Source organism: Eucyclogobius newberryi, unplaced genomic scaffold, assembly GCF_026437365.1.
Source record: "Eucyclogobius newberryi isolate DKJ021-1_F unplaced genomic scaffold, fEucNew1.0.hap1 SCAF_11, whole genome shotgun sequence".
In the NCBI taxonomy this organism is placed as follows: domain Eukaryota; kingdom Metazoa; phylum Chordata; class Actinopteri; order Gobiiformes; family Gobiidae; genus Eucyclogobius; species Eucyclogobius newberryi.
In genome coordinates this window covers 38,579,456-38,592,698 of record NW_027315735.1, presented here as the reverse complement: position 1 = coordinate 38,592,698, position 13,243 = coordinate 38,579,456, and the positions used below count along the sequence as shown (strand labels likewise).

The 13,243-nt window shown below is 41.7% G+C and overlaps 1 protein-coding gene and 1 long non-coding RNA gene across 2 annotated transcripts in view; one reads left to right on the top strand and one right to left on the bottom strand.

The window, feature by feature from the left end:
- nol8 (nucleolar protein 8) overlaps window positions 1–2,044 on the bottom strand; it is a 61,011-nt gene extending 58,967 nt beyond the window's left edge. Inside the window, exons 1-4 of the mRNA XM_072440091.1 lie at window positions 1,913–2,044; window positions 1,757–1,819; window positions 1,580–1,658; window positions 1,270–1,423 (exon numbers count right to left, since the gene is read on the bottom strand). Coding sequence (XP_072296192.1) covers window positions 1,270–1,423; window positions 1,580–1,658; window positions 1,757–1,819; window positions 1,913–2,033 — 417 coding nt within the window. The 5' untranslated portion in view covers window positions 2,034–2,044. The remainder of the gene's footprint in view (window positions 1–1,269; window positions 1,424–1,579; window positions 1,659–1,756; window positions 1,820–1,912) is intronic.
- A 6,158-nt stretch (window positions 2,045–8,202) lies between these two features.
- Window positions 8,203–13,243, top strand: part of LOC140347570 (uncharacterized) — a 5,631-nt gene continuing 590 nt past the window's right edge. The window contains exons 1-2 of the long non-coding RNA XR_011924385.1: window positions 8,203–8,296; window positions 9,118–9,206. This is a non-coding gene — a long non-coding RNA (uncharacterized lncRNA). The remainder of the gene's footprint in view (window positions 8,297–9,117; window positions 9,207–13,243) is intronic.

Genomic DNA, 13,243 nt, shown 5'->3' with positions numbered 1-13,243 from the left:
ACGTCTGCGCTGAACACGTCTGCGCTGAACACGTCTGCGCTGAACACGTCTGAACACGTCTGCGCTGAACACGTCTGAACACGTCTGCGCTGAACACGTCTGAACACGTCTGCGCTGAACACGTCTGAACACGTCTGCGCTGAACACGTCTGAACACGTCTGCGCTGAACACGTCTGAACACGTCTGCGCTGAACACGTCTGCGCTGAACACGTCTGAACACGTCTGCGCTGAACACGTCTGCGCTGAACACGTCTGCACACGCCTGCGCTGAACACGCCTGCGCTGAACACGTCTGAACACGTCTGCGCTAAACACGTCTGAACACGCCTGCACTGAACACGCCTGCGCTGAACACGCCTGAACACGCCTGAACACGCCTGAACACGCCTGAACACGTCTGAACACACCTGAACATGTCTGAACACACCAGAACATGTCTGAACACACCAGAACACGCCTGAACACGTCTGAACACACCAGAACACGTCTGAACACGCCTGAACATGTCTGAACACACCAGAACACGTCTGAACACGCCTGAACATGTCTGAACACACCAGAACACGTCTGAACACGCCTGAACACGCCTGAACACACCTGAACACGTCTGAACACGCCTGAACACACCTGAACACTCCAGAACACGTCTGATCACGTCTGAACACACCAGAACATGCCTGAACACGTCTGAACACACCAGAACACGTCTGAACACGTCTGAACACACCAGAACACGTCTGAACACGCCTGAACACACCTGAACACACCAGAACATGCCTGAACACGTCTGAACACACCAGAACACGCCTGAACACGCCTGAACACACCTGAACACGTCTGAACACGCCTGAACACACCTGAACACTCCAGAACACGTCTGATCACGTCTGAACACACCAGAACATGCCTGAACACGTCTGAACACACCAGAACACGCCTGAACACGTCTGAACACACCAGAACACGTCTGAACACGCCTGAACATGTCTGAACACACCAGAACACGTCTGAACACGCCTGAACACGCCTGAACACGTCTGAACACGCCTGAACACACCTGAACACTCCAGAACACGTCTGATCACGTCTGAACACACCAGAACATGCCTGAACACGTCTGAACACACCAGAACACGTCTGAACACACCAGAACATGCCTGAACACGTCTGAACACACCAGAAGATGCCTGAACACGTCTGAACACACCAGAACACGTCTGAACACACCAGAACACGTCTGAACACGTCTGAACACGCCTGAACACACCTGGAGTCCTGGGACCTCAGTTCCTGGAACAGCAGATTTCATGTTGAAGTGTGAGACTCCAGCGTTCTCCAGTGAGTCCAGCATCTGCTGCTGAGACGAGGCTTTGGGACAGTCCAGAGCGAGACGAGCCGCGTCCTCACGCTCCTGACACAACCTGCACAGGAGACGCACGTCAGGAGCCTTTCACCTGCCCCCTGTCCCCGCCCCCTATGTCAATGTGTTTCACACAAGAACATGAACTCTTGACTAAAAACATTTAAACATCAGAATGAAACATGTTCTTCTCTTTTGTAACAGAACATCTTCTCACCGCTGGAGGAAGCTCTCTTTGGCCGTCTCGATCTGCAGAGTTCCTCCTTTCCACTGAGACTTGTTCAGGACGCTCAGACCTGCAAAAAAAAGACCAGAGAACATCTTAAGAACCGACCACAGAAGAACTTCACCTCTTTGGTTCCTCTTTGGTCAGTGAATAAAGAGGTTTACTCACATTTCTGGAGCTCAGAGTCTGAAATGGTGATGTTGATGTAGCCAAAGGTTTTGAATGGAACGCCTGAAAGTCACAAAGGAACTGTTGAGTCAGGAGAACACGAGGTCCAGAGACAGAAGGTTCTGGGGACAGAAGGTTCTGGGGACTGAAGCAGACCTCGCTCGTCCGTCCTGGTCTTCAGCTCCACCTCTTCCACGTTCCCAAACTTTCCAAAACGATCCCTCAGGTCTTTGTCTGTGACGGAGTGACCGAGCCCGCCCACGAACAGACGCTTCATGCTTCACACGCCTGTCACCATGGCAACAAGCGGCAACAACACGGCAAAGGGCCACAATAACACACACATCACATTAAAGCTTTTTTAAAACATCCTTCAAGTATCTACAGTGTAATTGTGACGCATTTGACCCGTCACATTCGTCACATTCGACCCGACACACGATAAATACAAATATAAAGTTCCAGCTGGAGTTTATGGAACGATAAGTGACATTTTTACATTTGCCAGGATAGTGAAACTAAAAGCATTAAACTCATATCACATATTCACTGTGCCAAGGATATTTAACATATTATACAGATTAAAAATAAAAAGTAGATTGAAATACGAATAAAGTGATATTTCTGCACTTTTGAGCTCAATGTTTTAATACGTTTCTGTTTTAAATATGGTCTGAATATTGTCATCGGAAACTCCTTCAAGAAAATATATTTACAGTTGAATAAATTAATCAATAAACCAAGAAGTACTTGAGTAAAGCAGCATCAGCAGAAGAAACAAAACAGGGCCAAAAGATGAAATTCACAAAATAAAAACACAAACAGGACTGATTTTCGATACAAATAAAGAATCCAAATAATTATTTTAAATGAGTTAATTTCTCTTTTTGGACTAAAACCTTAAAATGAAGCCCTCGCACACATCCGGGGACTCACAGCCACGCCAAAGGCACTTTAAACACTTATATTACCTGTTAAAACACTTGCATTACCTGTTAAAAGCTGTATTTGGAGAATAAAGTTGTTAAAAATGCTTCTGTTTACCTCACATGTGCCCCGGTGTTCACGTTAATGCGTCCCTCAATTCCACTTCCGGATTAATGCGTCTGAGTTTCCGCTAACACATTTTAACCATGATTTGCACAGTCTGTTACTATGACGACACATAATTTAAGATATCTATTTACATTTTAAGGTTTTATTTTCATTCTCCTTCAGCGGAGGGACGCGGTCTATTTAATTTATGTATTTGTGCACCGGACTTGTCTTCCGGGTCACGGATCTGACGTCTCGTCGTATCCGGGAGATACCATTATTTATTTTCTCATAAATAGTCAATGTTACCATGATTTAGCCGTTTGTACAATTTAAAGTCTGTATACTGCGTTTGGACTGCCACTGTATTAATAACTTTAGGTTTCATCCACAGACAAAAGCGTAAACTTTAAATAACCTGCTGTCTCCGCGCCGTTTCCCCCCGTGACGTGTGAAAGTGGTTCAGTCCAAGCGAGTGGCGCCAATGACTGAACTGTTCCAGAAGAAAGTCGCGGATTTTACCTCAAAACTAGGACAATATTTCAGTTTCATCTGTTCAAACGTCAAACCTAAAGCTCTGAAATGGTGAGTGACCTGTCCACGGAGGGTTCTGTCATCTTCAAATTGTTAATTTCAACATTTCACGAACATAAAACTTATGTTCACGTTTTGAACAATCTATTTGCTTCTGTCACGTTCCGTCATTCTCAAACTGCGCATGCCCAGATACTGACGTTGCCATAGTAACCAGACTTGGGACGAACCTGATTTTTGAGATTTCTTCAGTTGAATTCACTCTTGCAATACAAACTGTTTTCCTGATGAACGCTCAGTCTGTGAAAGTTGTACATAATCGTGAGTCGCAAGCAAACCGGTTATTCATATAATCATTATCTAATGTGATCAGAAGAAAGGTTTTATTCATATAATCATTATCTAATGTGATCAGAAGAAAGGTTTTATTCATATAATCATTATCTAATGTGATCAGAAGAAAGGTTTTATTCATATAATCATTATCTAATGTGATCAGAAGAAAGGTTTTATTCATATAATCATTATCTAATGTGATCAGAAGAAAGGTTTTATTCATATAATCATTATCTAATGTGATCAGAAGAAAGGTTTTATTCATATAATCATTATCTAATGTGATCAGAAGAAAGGTTTTATTCATATAATCATTATCTAATGTGATCAGAAGAAAGGTTTTATTCATATAATCATTATCTAATGTGATCAGAAGAAAGGTTTTATTCATATAATCATTATCTAATGTGATCAGAAGAAAGGTTTTATTCATATAATCATTATCTAATGTGATCAGAAGAAAGGTTTTATTCATATAATCATTATCTAATGTGATCAGAAGAAAGGTTTTATTCATATAATCATTATCTAATGTGATCAGAAGAAAGGTTTTATTCATATAATCATTATCTAATGTGATCAGAAGAAAGGTTTTATTCATATAATCATTATCTAATGTGATCAGAAGAAAGGTTTTATTCATATAATCATTATCTAATGTGATCAGAAGAAAGGTTTTATTCATATAATCATTATCTAATGTGATCAGAAGAAAGGTTTTATTCATATAATCATTATCTAATGTGATCAGAAGAAAGGTTTTATTCATATAATCATTATCTAATGTGATCAGAAGAAAGGTTTTATTCATATAATCATTATGATAAGGTTTTATGACTAAAACAAAGGGAGAATGACATTAAACTGGCACATTTGGTGTTTTTGACTCAGGAGGCGTTTCCACTGTCTCTGGAGGCGGAGCTGGAGGCGGAGCTGGAGGCGGAGCTGCAGAGGCTTCATGATGACGTCACAGAGTTACAGCTCCAGCTTCAGGACCATCAGAGTGTGATGAACTTTGACCTGAGAGGAAACCTGCTGCAAGCTCTGTGAGTCTGACCTTTATTTAAACACATGAATGACAAAGCTTTATTTAAACACATGAATGACAAAGCTTTATTTAAACACATGAATGACAAAGCTTTATTTAAACACATGAATGACAAAGCTTTATTTAAACACATAAATGACAAAGCTTTATTTAAACACATGAATGACAAAGCTTTATTTAAACACATGAATGACAAAGCTTTATTTAAACACATGAATGACAAAGCTTTATTTAAACACATGAATGACAAAGCTTTATTTAAACACATGAATGACAAAGCTTTATTTAAACACATGAATGACAAAGCTTTATTTAAACACATGAATGACAAAGCTTTATTTAAACACATAAATGACAAAGCTTTATTTAAACACATAAATGACAAAGCTTTATTTAAACACATGAATGACAAAGCTTTATTTAAACACATGAATGACAAAGCTTTATTTAAACACATAAATGACAAAGCTTTATTTAAACACATAAATGACAAAACTTGATTCAAACACGGCTCCCCCTTGTGGTTCCGCTCGGTACAGTCTTCTTCAGGTATCATGTGGATGTTCTGCTCGGTTCTAGTGATCTGCTGTGTGGCGTTCCCTCGGAGCGTCAGCTGGTGATGTCATGGCTTCAGGAGCAGCTGCAGGAGCTGGAGGACGACCTGGAGACACAAACTCAGATGAACGGCATCAGAGTGATCAGCTGCAAGAGGAGAAGAGCCAAGAACCAGGAGAACCAGGAGAGAGAAACTGCAGCAGAGAGAGGTGAGACTGTGAGGAGAACCAGGAGAACCAGGAGAACCAGGAGAACTGAGAGAGGTGAGACTGTGAGGAGAACCAGGAGAACCAGGAGAACTGAGAGAGGTGAGACTGTGAGGAGAACCAGGAGAACCAGGAGAACTGAGAGAGGTAAGACTGTGAGGAGAACCAGGAGAACCAGGAGAACTGAGAGAGGTGAGACTGTGAGGAGAACCAGGAGAACTGAGAGAGGTAAGACTGTGAGGAGAACCAGGAGAACCAGGAGAACCAGGAGAACTGAGAGAGGTGAGACTGTGAGGAAAACCAGGAGAACCAGGAGAACTGAGAGAGGTAAGACTGTGAGGAGAACCAGGAGAACCAGGAGAACTGAGAGAGGTAAGACTGTGAGGAGAACCAGGAGAACCAGGAGAACTGAGAGAGGTGAGACTGTGAGGAAAACCAGGAGAACCAGGAGAACCAGGAGAACTGAGAGAGGTGAGACTGTGAGGAGAACCAGGAGAACCAGGAGAACTGAGAGAGGTAAGACTGTGAGGAGAACCAGGAGAACTGAGAGAGGTAAGACTGTGAGGAGAACCAGGAGAACCAGGAGAACCAGGAGAACTGAGAGAGGTAAGACTGTGAGGAGAACCAGGAGAACCAGGAGAACTGAGAGAGGTGAGACTGTGAGGAGAACCAGGAGAACCAGGAGAACTGAGAGAGGTAAGACTGTGAGGAGAACCAGGAGAACCAGGAGAACTGAGAGAGGTGAGACTGTGAGGAGAACCAGGAGAACCAGGAGAACCAGGAGAACTGAGAGAGGTGAGACTGTGAGGAAAACCAGGAGAACCAGGAGAACTGAGAGAGGTAAGACTGTGAGGAGAACCAGGAGAACCAGGAGAACTGAGAGAGGTAAGACTGTGAGGAGAACCAGGAGAACCAGGAGAACTGAGAGAGGTGAGACTGTGAGGAAAACCAGGAGAACCAGGAGAACCAGGAGAACTGAGAGAGGTGAGACTGTGAGGAGAACCAGGAGAACCAGGAGAACTGAGAGAGGTGAGACTGTGAGGAAAACCAGGAGAACCAGGAGAACTGAGAGAGGTAAGACTGTGAGGAGAACCAGGAGAACTGAGAGAGGTAAGACTGTGAGGAGAACCAGGAGAACCAGGAGAACCAGGAGAACTGAGAGAGGTAAGACTGTGAGGAGAACCAGGAGAACCAGGAGAACTGAGAGAGGTGAGACTGTGAGGAAAACCAGGAGAACCAGGAGAACTGAGAGAGGTAAGACTGTGAGGAGAACCAGGAGAACCAGGAGAACCAGGAGAACCAGGAGAACTGAGAGAGGTGAGACTGTGAGGAAAACCAGGAGAACCAGGAGAACTGAGAGAGGTAAGACTGTGAGGAGAACCAGGAGAACCAGGAGAACTGAGAGAGGTGAGACTGTGAGGAGAACCAGGAGAACCAGGAGAACTGAGAGAGGTGAGACTGTGAGGAGAACCAGGAGAACCAGGAGAACTGAGAGAGGTGAGACTGTGAGGAGAACCAGGAGAACCAGGAGAACTGAGAGAGGTGAGACTGTGAGGAAAACCAGGAGAACCAGGAGAACTGAGAGAGGTAAGACTGTGAGGAGAACCAGGAGAACTGAGAGAGGTAAGACTGTGAGGAGAACCAGGAGAACCAGGAGAACTGAGAGAGGTAAGACTGTGAGGAGAACCAGGAGAACTGAGAGAGGTAAGACTGTGAGGAAAACCAGGAGAACCAGGAGAACTGAGAGAGGTAAGACTGTGAGGAGAACCAGGAGAACCAGGAGAACTGAGAGAGGAAAGACTGTGAGGAGAACCAGGAGAACCAGGAGAACTGAGAGAGGTAAGACTGTGAGGAGAACCAGGAGAACCAGGAGAACTGAGAGAGGTAAGACTGTGAGGAGAACCAGGAGAACCAGGAGAACTGAGAGAGGAAAGACTGTGAGGAGAACCAGGAGAACCAGGAGAACTGAGAGAGGTGTGTCCAGCAGGGGGCAGCAGCAGCTCTAACCTCAGTGTGTTGACTCTGTGTGTCCAGCAGGGGGCAGCAGCAGCTCTAACCTCAGTGTGTTGACTCTGTGTGTCCAGCAGGGGGCAGCAGCAGCTCTAACCTCAGTGTGTTGACTCTGTGTGTCCAGCAGGGGGCAGCAGCAGCTCTAACCTCAGTGTGTTGACTCTGTGTGTCCAGCAGGGGGCAGCAGCTGCTCTAACCTCAGTGTGTTGACTCTGTGTGTCCAGCAGGGGGCAGCAGCTGCTCTAACCTCAGTGTGTTGACTCTGTGTGTCCAGCAGGGGGCAGCAGCTGCTCTAACCTCAGTGTGTTGACTCTGTGTGTCCAGCAGGGGGCAGCAGCAGCTCTAACCTCAGTGTGTTGACTCTGTGTGTCCAGCAGGGGGCAGCAGCTGCTCTAACCTCAGTGTGTTGACTCTGTGTGTCCAGCAGGGGGCAGCAGCAGCTCTAACCTCAGTGTGTTGACTCTGTGTGTCCAGCAGGGGGCAGCAGCAGCTCTAACCTCAGTGTGTTGACTCTGTGTGTCCAGCAGGGGGCAGCAGCTGCTCTAACCTTAGTGTGTTGACTCTGTGTGTCCAGCAGGGGGCAGCAGCAGCTCTAACCTCAGTGTGTTGACTCTGTGTGTCCAGCAGGGGGCAGCAGCTGCTCTAACCTCAGTGTGTTGACTCTGTGTGTCCAGCAGGGGGCAGCAGCAGCTCTAACCTCAGTGTGTTGACTCTGTGTGTCCAGCAGGGGGCAGCAGCAGCTCTCAGTGGCTCTGTGTGTCTGGAGTCTGCTCCGATCTCGACTTCCAGCTGGAGTTTAAATGTTCAGAGCTGGAGGTGAGCCGTAGTTTGATATGTTCTGAGCCGTAGTTTGATATGTTCTCTGAGCCGTAGTTTGATATGTTCTGAGCCGTAGTTTGATATGTTCTGAGCCGTAGTTTGATATGTTCTGAGCCGTAGTTTGATATGTTCTCTGAGCCGTAGTTTGATATGTTCTGAGCCGTAGTTTGATATGTTCTGAGCCGTAGTTTGATATGTTCTGAGCCGTAGTTTGATATGTTCTGAGCCGTAGTTTGATATGTTCTGAGCCGTAGTTTGATATGTTCTGAGCCGTAGTTTGATATGTTCTGAGCCGTAGTTTGATATGTTCTGAGCCGTAGTTTGATATGTTCTGAGCCGTAGTTTGATATGTTCTGAGCCGTAGTTTGATATGTTCTGAGCCGTAGTTTGATATGTTCTCTGAGCCGTAGTTTGATATGTTCTCTGAGCCGTAGTTTGATATGTTCTCTGAGCCGTAGTTTGATATGTTCTGAGCCGTAGTTTGATATGTTCTGAGCCGTAGTTTGATATGTTCTGAGCCGTAGTTTGATATGTTCTGAGCCGTAGTTTGATATGTTCTCTGAGCCGTAGTTTGATATGTTCTCTGAGCCGTAGTTTGATATGTTCTGAGCCGTAGTTTGATATGTTCTCTGAGCCGTAGTTTGATATGTTCTGAGCCGTAGTTTGATATGTTCTGAGCCGTAGTTTGATATGTTCTCTGAGCCGTAGTTTGATATGTTCTGAGCCGTAGTTTGATATGTTCTGAGCCGTAGTTTGATATGTTCTGAGCCGTAGTTTGATATGTTCTGAGCCGTAGTTTGATATGTTCTGAGCCGTAGTTTGGAGCTCAGAAGAAGCGTTGGCTCTCGGACCTGAACATCGTGATGGAGGACAGTGACCTGCAGAGCTTCAGCTGCTTCCTCTCCAGGTACTCTCCAAATACTCATACTCATACTTCTCTCCAAATACTCATACTCATACTTCTGTCCAAATACTCATACTCATACTTCTGTCCAAATACTCATACTTCTACTTCTCTCCAAATACTCATACTCATACTTCTGTCCAAATACTCATACTTCTACTTCTCTCCAAATACTCATACTTCTCTCCAAATACTCATACTTCTACTTCTGTCCAAATACTCCTACTTCTACTTCTCTCCAAATACTCATACTTCCACTTCTGTCTAAATACTCATACTTCTACTTCTCTCCAAATACTCGTACTTCTACTTCTCTCCAAATACTCATACTTCTACTTCTGTCCAAATACAGTACTCATACTTCTACTTCTTTCCAAATACTCATACTTCTCTCCAAATACTTTTACTTCTCTCCAAATACTCATACTTTTACTTCTCTCCAAATACTCATACTTTTACTTCTCTCCAAATACTCATACTTCTACTTCTGTCCAAATACTCATACTTCTCTCCAAATACTCATACTTCTCTCCAAACACTCAGACTTCTACTTCTCTCCAAATACACATACTTCTACTTCTTTTGCTGTTTTAAAGTACTTTACGACTGCTTCTTAAAGTACTTTTACGACTGCTTCTTAAAGTACTTTTACGACTGCTTTTTAAAGTACTTTTACGACTGCTTCTTAAAGTACTTTTACGACTGCTTCTTAAAGTACTTTTATGACTGCTTCTTAAAGTACTTTACAACTGCTTCTTAAAGTACTTTTACCTCTGCTTCTTAAAGTACTTTTCGGCTTCTTAAAGTACTTTCACGACTGCATTTTAAAGTACTTTTACGACTGCTTCTTAAAGTACTTTACGACTGCTTCTTAAAGTACTTTTCGGCTTCTTAGAAGTACTTTTCTGCTTCTTAAAGTACTTTTACGACTGCATTTTAAAGTACTTTTACGACTGCTTCTTAAAGTACTTTACGACTGCTTCTCAAAGTACTTTTTGGCTTCTTAAAGTACTTTTCGGCTTCTTAAAGTACTTTACGACTGCTTCTCAAAGTACTTTACGACTGCTTCTCATAGTACTTTCACGACTGCTTCTCAAAGTACTTTACGGCTGCTTCTCAAAGTACTTTTCGGCTTCTTAAAGTACTTTTTGACTTCTTAAAGTACTTTTCGGCTTCTTAAAGTACTTTTACGACTGCTTCTCAAAGTACTTTTCGGCTTCTTAAAGTACTTTTACGACTGCTTCTTAAAGTACTTTACGATTGCTTCTTAAAGTACTTTACGACTGCTTCTTAAAGTACTTTACGATTGCTTCTCAAATTACTTTTCGGCTTCTTAAAGTACTTTACGACTGCTTCTTAAAGTACTTTACGACTGCTTCTTAAAGTACTTTTACGACTGCTTTTTAAAGTACTTTTACGACTGCTTCTTAAAGTACTTTTACGACTGCTTCTTAAAGTACTTTTACGACTGCTTTTTAAAGTACTTTTACGACTGCTTTTTAAAGTACTTTTACGACTGCTTCTTAAAGTACTTTTATGACTGCTTCTTAAAGTACTTTACAACTGCTTCTTAAAGTACTTTACGACTTCTTAAAGTACTTTTACGACTGCTTCTTAAAGTACTTTTACGACTGCTTCTTAAAGTACTTTTACGACTGCTTCTTAAAGTACTTTTACGACTGCTTCTTAAAGTACTTTTACGACTGCTTCTTAAAGTACTTTTACGACTGCTTCTTAAAGTACTTTTACGACTGCTTCTTAAAGTACTTTTACGACTGCTTCTTAAAGTACTTTTACGACTGCTTTTTAAAGTACTTTTACGACTGCTTCTTAAAGTACTTTTACGACTGCTTCTTAAAGTACTTTACGACTGCTTCTTAAAGTACTTTTATGACTGCTTCTTAAAGTACTTTACGACTTCTTAAAGTACTTTTACGACTGCTTCTTAAAGTACTTTTACGACTGCTTCTTAAAGTACTTTTACGACTGCTTCTTAAAGTACTTTACGACTGCTTCTTAAAGTACTTTTATGACTGCTTCTTAAAGTACTTTACGACTGCTTCTTAAAGTACTTTTACGACTGCTTCTTAAAGTACTTTACGACTGCTTCTTAAAGTACTTTTATGACTGCTTCTTAAAGTACTTTTACAACTGCTTCTTAAAGTACTTTTACAACTGCTTCTTAAAGTACTTTTACGACTGCTTCTTAAAGTACTTCATGACTGCTTCTTAAAGTACTTTACGACTGCTTCTTAAAGTACTTTACGACTGTTTCTTAAAGTACTTTTACGACTGCTTCTTAAAGTACTTTTACGACTGCTTCTTAAAGTACTTTTATGACTGCTTCTTAAAGTACTTTTACGACTGCTTTTTAAAGTACTTTTACGACTGCTTCTTAAAGTACTTTTACGACTGCTTCTTAAAGTACTTTACGACTGCTTCTTAAAGTACTTTTATGACTGCTTCTTAAAGTACTTTACGACTTCTTAAAGTACTTTTACGACTGCTTCTTAAAGTACTTTTACGACTGCTTCTTAAAGTACTTTTACGACTGCTTCTTAAAGTACTTTTATGACTGCTTCTTAAAGTACTTTACGACTGCTTCTTAAAGTACTTTACTTAATGTAGAGGCTAATCCTAGTTCTTTGTTCCTTCGTTTTAACCTCTTCGGAAAATAATGACTGCATGAGCCTGTTTTAGGCGTAGAACCACTGGTGTAGTCGCAGCACGGTAAAACCACCGTGTTGCTCCAGCCATCTCTCTTTATTAACAAAGTTTTACAACAAAACTTCTTCACCTGTTTTACATGACAGGTCACAGTAGTGCGCCCCCAGGCGTCCAGGACATGCACACACATGCAAACTTCTTTTAAATAAAACACAAATGAGTTATTATGAATAACATAAAATTAAGAATGTAAAATATCAAACCATATAAAATGGCGCTTACAACGACTTCTGAAAGTACTTTTACGACTGCTTCTTAAAGTACTTTTACGACTGTTTCTTAAAGTACTTTTACGACTGTTTCTTAAAGTACTTTTACGACTGCTTCTTAAAGTACTTTTATGACTGCTTCTTAAAGTACTTTACGACTGCTTCTTAAAGTACTTTTACGACTGCTTCTTAAAGTACTTTTACGACTGTTTCTTAAAGTACTTTTACGACTGTTTCTTAAAGTACTTTTACGACTGCTTCTTAAAGTACTTTTATGACTGCTTCTTAAAGTACTTTACGACTGCTTCTTAAAGTACTTTTACGACTGCTTCTTAAAGTACTTTACGACTGCTTCTTAAAGTACTTTTATGACTGCTTCTTAAAGTACTTTTACAACTGCTTCTTAAAGTACTTTTACAACTGCTTCTTAAAGTACTTTACGACTACTTCTTAAAGTACTTTTACGACTCCTTCTTAAAGTACTTTTACGACTGTTTCTTAAAGTACTTTTACGACTGTTTCTTAAAGTACTTTTACGACTGCTTCTTAAAGTACTTTTATGACTGCTTCTTAAAGTACTTTACGACTGCTTCTTAAAGTACTTTTACGACTGCTTCTTAAAGTACTTTACGACTGCTTCTTAAAGTACTTTTATGACTGCTTCTTAAAGTACTTTTACAACTGCTTCTTAAAGTACTTTTACAACTGCTTCTTAAAGTACTTTTACGACTGCTTCTTAAAGTACTTCACGACTGCTTCTTAAAGTACTTTACGACTGCTTCTTAAAGTACTTTTACGACTGTTTCTTAAAGTACTTTTACGACTGCTTCTTAAAGTACTTTTATGACTGCTTCTTAAAGTACTTTTACAACTGCTTCTTAAAGTACTTTTACAACTGCTTCTTAAAGTACTTTTACGACTGCTTCTTAAAGTACTTCACGACTGCTTCTGGCTGGTGTTATGGTGTTTCTTACAGATGATGGTGACGTTTGTTACACATTGTCTGGGTTGCAGCTATGGCACATTTGAGGGGCAGAGTTATTGCTGTCGCCAAAAAGAAACAAAAGCAAGAAAAACTAAAGAATTTACAGCTCAAAGTAAAAG